The 7,164-nt window shown below is 54.4% G+C and overlaps 1 protein-coding gene across 1 annotated transcript; it reads left to right on the top strand.

The window, feature by feature from the left end:
• Nucleotides 1–2,287: 2,287 nt before the first annotated feature.
• On the top strand, nucleotides 2,288–3,409 carry ASPRV1 (aspartic peptidase retroviral like 1; the record flags this gene model as incomplete). Its single annotated transcript, XM_080711894.1, is given in 4 exon segments — nucleotides 2,288–2,372; nucleotides 2,375–2,437; nucleotides 2,440–2,489; nucleotides 2,492–3,409. Coding segments are annotated over 4 exon segments (1,116 nt in total).
• Between the last annotated feature and the right edge of the window lie 3,755 nt (nucleotides 3,410–7,164).

Genomic DNA, 7,164 nt, shown 5'->3' with positions numbered 1-7,164 from the left:
CCCGTGGTCGCATGCTCCCCAGTCCACTCCCCCAGGTGTGCAAGCCGAGGGCTAGCAGGAAGCCACAGGGTCAGTTCCCTGGGTCACAGAACCACGCCCATCCCAAGCGCCCCAAGCCTATCCACAAAAGTGCCCTTGCAGAAAGGGCTTCTGGTCTTGAGGATGGCTGGGCCCTTTCTTGGAAGGCAGGATTTTCATGGTGCAATCTTCTCGGAGACCCACCTGGTTTTGACACATTTCCAGTGACTCCATTTCCCCCTCCCCTGACTCCTGGAATGCCACCACTGCCCCACCTTAGCCAGGCAGCTGAGATGAGAGGTGTTGACCCAGCTGCTTCTCTGCTGCCTCACGGCATCAGGTGGAAAGGCGCTGGAGACAGCCACATGGACGGAGGATCCTGCAGAGTGGCTGGGGAGCCTGGGACCATCCAGAGGCAAGATTGGGAAGCCAGGTTCCTCTGGGATTCAGCTGGGGACTGTGTGATAAATGGCATAAGGACAGGCTCTCAGCCTGGACAAACAGTCCCAGAGCCTCAGGTGTGGCATGGAGCCTTCCTCCTCCCATCCTTAATCGCTCCTGTTTGGTGACAGTGCATGGCCAGGCCTGGAGCCCTGGAGGGAGGACTCTGTGGGTCCCAGAGTAAGATTTTGGGGGCTGGAGACAATCATGAACACCAGGTTGTGAGCCCCAGGCTGGTTCATCACAGGAGACAACCATACATGCAAACCATTAGAGCACACTGTAACACATGTTCAGGCTGCAGGGTACACACCTGCTAGGGACACGGGAGAAGGATCTGTTGAAGGGATGACATGTGGACGGGGTCGTAAAAGTGGGTCCCTAGGCTGGGTGTGGTGGCACATGTTTGTAATCCCAGCATTTGGGAGGCTGAGACAGGAGGATCGTGGTTCGCAGACGGCTCAGCTATTTAGTGAGGCCCTTTGCAACTCAGAGAGACCCTATTTCAAAATAAAGAATAAAAAAATAGGGCTGGGGTGTAGCTTGGAGGTAGAATGCCCCTGGGATCCATCCCCAGTGTAGCAAAAAAGAAAAGTGAGTCCCTGCAACAGCCCCAATCTCCCAGCACAGGCCTGTGGGGCCTCAGCACCCGGGGCCCACAGAACAGCACTGGGCAGCGGTGGCATGGCATGTCTGGGGCTGTCCTTCACCCCCTGCAGGGGAGATCACATAGGCAGCATGCCCAGCCCAGCCCTCCAGCCTCAGCACTAGCATCCACAACATGGCGGACATGTCCCTCATTCAGAACCAAGAGGGAGTGAGCGTCTCCCATCGTCCTGGCCATAAATGTCAGGCTGAGGGTGTGAGAGGAGGAAGGGTTCCAGTACTTGGGGAAGGAGCTCTTAGAAGGTTCTTGGAAAGTGGGGGGGCCGAGAAGGGAGAAGACCTCACTCAAGAAGTGGGACATGGAGCCCCCCAAGCTGGAGCCAGGTCCTGGCCTCCGGCATGCGCTCCTAGGAGTTCTAGATCCACACGGACTCCTCTTGGGTTTTAATAAAAGCCCATAGGTTGAGGCCCCCGGATGGTCTGACTCTGGTGACCACTGAAGGAAAATGATTGCAGCAACTGAGTTCACATGAAACGATTGTGAGTGAGTGAGAGTGAGTGAGAGTGTGTGTGTGTGTGTGTGTGTGTGTGTGCTAACTCACTTAAAGAATGATTTTGGAGCCAGGCATGGTGTTCACGCTTGTAATCCCAGCATTCAGGAGGCTGAGACAGGAGGATCGCGGTTCAAGGACAGCCTCAGCTACTTAGTGAGGCTCTCTGCAACTCAGTGAGACCCTGTTTCAAAATAAAGAATAAAAAATAAAGCTGGGGTGCAGCTCAGAGTTAGAATGTCCCTGGGTTCCATCCCGAGCCCCCCCACCCCCACCCCAAATGATTTCAGTACATTCTTGATTCTGGGTCTCTCCTCTGTCCCCTCTTCAGGGACTCTTACAGGGCTCCATACTTGATTTAGAATGTGTGAGAGACACCTCCTCTGTGCCTGGCGCCTAGTGAGAGCTCAATAAATTTGACCCTCAGGGTGGTCACTTGGGGCCAGGTCCCGCCGTGGGGCTTCCCTAGTCTAAAGCTGCTAAAAGTCTGGTCCTTGCCTCCCCCTTCCTTATCTGGCTAACGACAGAGCACCTGAATGTCATAACAGCCTCAGTGTCCTCATCCGGGTTACTCTGGGACACAGGTGGGGAGGGTACCAGGATGCCCCCTTCCCCCACTGAGCTTGATGTAGCTTGCAACGTGGGCTGGCTGGTGTCAGTCCCAAAGATGGATGCAGAAGGGCGAGGCACCCATCCTGCTAGTTGGGCAAGATGCTGGCAGAAGGCGGGATTTGGTGGGGGTGGAGCTTCCAGAACAAAGAGAATGAGGAGCCCTGGGGGCTCGGGCCAGGCATCAAAAAGGCTCTGCAGAGCGAGGAGGCCACACGCCTAAGTGCTCCTGCACCCCGGTCGGCTGGCAGCCTCACCTGGCCTCTTCTGCTTGCCCAGGCCGGGTAAGTACCCCACGCTCTGCTAGAGAAGCCTTCCTCTCCAGCGTGATTGCGCCGACACTGCTCTGTGGCTTTCTCTACTTGGCGTGGGTGGCTGCTGAAGTTCCGAAGGTCGGCAGAGGGATGGCTGCCAGCGGAGCCCGGAGCCAGGAAGGCCGCCGGGAGCGTGCCTTCGTTCCGGAGCCTTTCGATGGGGCCAATGTAGCCCCAGCCCTCTGGCTGTACCGCTTTGAGGTGATCGAAGACCTCAACCACTGGGACACCGCCACCAAGCTCAGGTTCCTGAAAGACTCGCTCAAGGGCGACGCTCTGGAGGTCTACAGAGGACTCAGTCCCCAGGACCAGGGCAACTTTAGGACTGTGAAGGAGACCCTTCTGAAGACATTTGGGGGCTCCGGCGCCAGCAGCAGCCACCTGCCGAAAGAGATCGTGTTTGCCAACAGCATGGGTAAGGGCTACTACCTCAAGGGGATGATTGGCGACGTGCCGGTGAGGTTCCTGGTGGACTCTGGGGCCCAGGTCTCCGTGGTTCACCCAAAATTGTGGGAGATGGTCACTGACGGCGATCTGGATACCCTGCGGCCCTTTCAGAATGTGGTGAAGGTGGCCAACGGGGCCGAGATGAAGATTCTAGGGGTCTGGGACACGGAGATGTGCCTGGGCAAGCTGAAGCTGAAGGCCGAGTTCCTGGTGGCCAACGCGAGCGCCGAGGAAGCCATCATCGGCACCGACGTGCTCCAGGACCACAACGCCGTCCTGGACTTCCAGCATCGCACCTGCACCCTGAAAGGGAAGAAGTTCCGCCTCCTGCCTGTTGGAGGGGACCTGACAGATGAGTTCGACCTGGAGCTCATTGAGGAAGAGCCCTCCTCCAAGGAGGCCTGGCAGCAGCTCTCCCACTAAGAAGCCTCCTCTTCTTCGCTTCCTGATATCGGTGGGGAGATCCACCGCTGTTTGGGGGCACTGGGTTTGGTGACCTCTAAATTCAACTCCCGCTCTCTACTCCCCTCCTGCTCCAGGGGTCTTCCTCCGTCCCTGCTGGGGGAGGGAGAGCCACTGGCAGGCTTCCAGACGGCCCCCACAGTTGTCAAGCAGATGTTGGTGGCAAAGACCCAAAGGCTGGAAGAAGGAGGCTAGAAATAGCTGTCTTTAAGAAAGGACAGAGGGACCCCTTCGCTCCCCTGAGGTGTGGCTGGTTGCTTTCAGGTCCACGAAGCCTGCTCACCTGGCTGGGTCCTGGCTGCGCACCCTGGCAGCCAGACCTGGCTCTCTGGTGATGGTGACGGTTGCTTTGGGATGGCTTCCTGGTGAGCCTGCCCCTGATCCACGGTGTGCTTCCTTCTGTCCTTTGCTTTGAACCCCACTGAGCCTTGTGCCAATAATCCGACTACTTCAGAATCAATAAAGATCCATTCATTTAAAAAAATCCATGTAATGTGCTGGCTGGGGATGAATGAATGGCTGGGAGACAGTGGGGGAAACTGGGAGGAATTGGCATTTGCTGAGGGCTCTGCCTGGAGACAGGAAAGAATATATACAGTGACTGCATGTCTTGGATTTTCTAAGGGGCTCTTGACTTAAAATATTTTTATTCCTGGCCATGCTTGTAATCCTAGTACTTGGGAGGCTGAGACAGGAGGATTTCAAGTTCAAGGCTAGCCTCAGCAATTTAGCGAGACCCTTAACAACTTGTGAGATCTTGTTCCAAAGTCAAATTAATATAATAATAATAATAATAATTATTATTATTATTATTATTATAGCTGAGCATGGTGGCGCACACTTGTAATCCCGGTGCTTGGGAAGCGGAGACAGGAGGATCGTGTAGGTTACAAGCCCCTCGCTGGTTTAAGAGACCCTGTTTCCAAATAAAAATATAAAATAGGTCTGGGAGTGTAGCCTGAAGGTAGAAGGGTTCCATCCCCAGTACTACTACTACTACTACTACTACTACTAATAATAATAATAATAATAATAATAATAATAAAATAGCTGTGGGTATAGCTTGGAGGTAGAATGCCCTTGGGTTCAATCCCTAGCTTAAACAAATGAACAAATACACACACACACACACACACACACACACACACACACACACACACACAGAGACATCTTTGGTTATTTCAATGTATAACATTATAACATTTTAGCGTCCAATTTGTCCCTTATGCCCCAAAGTGACCCTAGAGCTGTTTGTGAGGCATCTTGACTGAGCGTTGGGAAATTATGGTTATCGTAAACAACCAGAAAAGTATCTGGTGGGCAAGAAGTAGGTTCTTAGAGCAAGCTGTTCTGGGAGGCAGACCTGGGAGGCAGGAAGTCAGGCCAGGAGACAAGTGTGGAGGGTGGGCGGCCCAGGGGCTTCCCTGGGGACAGGGGAGGCGGCAACAGTGGGGGCCCCGACTGCTGAGAGGCTCTTGCCCCAACAGGAGAGATTCTTCCTGGGGTCACAACATGGACCCTGACGGCAGCTTAACAGGTCAGGAGGACGGGGAGACGTTCTCAGATCTCAGGCATCCACCTCGTATCAGCTTCCTGCCTCTTCCTCCAGAACAGGGCTGGGCATCTGAAGACCCCTCAAGCCAAAGGGGGAAGCTGAGTGGATAGGGATCTCCAAGAGGACCTAGGGCCTCCTGCAAGCACAAAAGGAGCTGGGCATCAGGGAGGACCGCCCGTATCCTCCAAGCCCATCTCAGCCCAGGCAGGTCGGTGCCAGGCCAGACGTGGACACGCGGGGATCTGCAGGGACACGGGACACAGAGCTATGACGGCCTCTTGAGGGGAGGCGTGCAGGGCCATTCTCACTTCTTCAGGCTGGATTGGGCCTTTTGGAAGCTTTCACCTGGACAGCTCCTGCGCAGACAGCCTGAGCAGCAGGCAGCAGGCCAGGGCGAGCCTTGCTCCTTAGAACCCCTCGGGCCTCTGCGGCTGATCTAAGGCAGGACAGCTGCCCTTCTTGGCCAGCCCACCTCCCTCTGTTTCCAGCTGACTCTCCTGAGACCTGGGGTGTGACTCAGCCCCTAATCCTTAGGGTTTGCTGAAGCCCTGTCCCAGGCAGCCAAGCACCTTAACTGGAATTAGCTCCATCACCCAGGAGCACGCGGGGGGAAGGGCAGGCGTGGATGGGGAGGGCCTCTGGCCTGGGAACACGGTGCTCACTGCCTCCCTGGTCCCGCTGTCCCTGTATGGAGCTTGTTTTTCTACCTCTCTCTCTGCTGGCTTCACCAGTTGTACTGCGGTCCTGGGCCAAGCCCTCTCTTAAGGGAGCGACCCAGATGGCACCTCCTTTGACCCATTTTCCTCTAGTTCTTTCAAATCCTACCTACGTGCTGGGCTGAAGGTGGGTGGGTGAAGAGTGGGTGCTTTGGGAGCTGGGGAGGGGTCCAGGGAATTGGGTGGTGAGGCCAAAATTCCAGGGTGACACCCAAGCTGCCCCTACCCTTCCCCACACAGCAAGGGACTGAGCCCCACCCTGGGTAAGCATGAATGGGAGGCCCTGCAAGGGACATTCCTTTTCCCTGGTTTTGAGTGAGGCAAGCCACCAGGCTCTTGGCCAGTGATCTGTCCTAGAAGATCAGGGTGGGCCCAGCAAGAGGAGGGGTCTGTGGCAGGTGCAGACCGGCCCCCTTGATGAAAGAGACCACATGTGGCTTTTTACCTGGATACCCAAGGGAGACTAAGGCAGATGCTGTGTGGGTGTGAGAGTCTCCAGACGTAGATGTGTGCAGGATCCTGAGCTCTCCTGGGAGCCCCGTGTCAAAGGGGGAGCTTGGGAGAGAAGCCAGAAAAAGTGGGTTTCAGCCATATCACCAAAGGCCTGTGGCCCAGGTGAGGAGTTCACCTTTGATTCACAGGTGGGTGTCTGAACCGTGGAGGGGTGGAAGATTCATCTGGCTCCTGGGCCTATATAGGAGGGAGTAGAGCAGCAGTGAAGAATGCAGCCTGGAAGGAATGGCAGCTTGCAGCAGTAGGGAAGGAGCATGTTTGTTTGTGGTACTGGGGATGGAACCCAGGGACCTTCTACCTCCAGGCCACACCCCCGGACCTATTTTTATATTTTGTTTGGAAAGAGGGTCTCACTAAGTTGCTGAGAGCCTCACTAAATAGCTGAGGCTGGCTTCGAACCTGCGTGATCCTCCTGTCTCAGCCTCCCAAGTCACGGGGATTACAAGGGTGTGCCACCACACCCAGCAAAAATATTTACATTTAAACTTTTGTTGAAATAGTTTTAGGCTTACCAAAAAGCAGCAAAAGCAGTAAAAGAATTCCCATAATCTTTCACCAGTTTTCCCCAAATATTAACATTTGACCAACTAACTTTATCATTTGTTCTCATTCTTTCTTGGTATCTGGATGTAAATGAATCATTCAAAACTTGCAAATAGGATGCACATTTACTTCTTCCCGACATTTTCTTATATAACCCCAACACAGTTATCAAAATCAGGAAATCAGCCAGGTATGGTGGCGTAGGACTATAATCCCAGTACTTGGGAGGGTGAGACAGGAGGATCGCAGATTGGAAGCCAGGCTAAACAACTTAGTGAGGCTCTCAGCAACTTACTGAGACTCTGTTTTCAAATAAAAAATAAAATTGGAAGCCAGGCATAGTGGTGCATGCTTGTAATCCCGGCACTTGGGAGGCTGAGGCTGAGACA

This window comes from Muscardinus avellanarius (genome assembly GCF_963383645.1).
Source record: "Muscardinus avellanarius genome assembly, chromosome: 15".
Taxonomy (NCBI): Eukaryota; Metazoa; Chordata; class Mammalia; order Rodentia; family Gliridae; genus Muscardinus; species Muscardinus avellanarius.
Note: the sequence above shows the minus strand (reverse complement) of the source record. Positions and strands in the feature narration are given on the sequence as shown.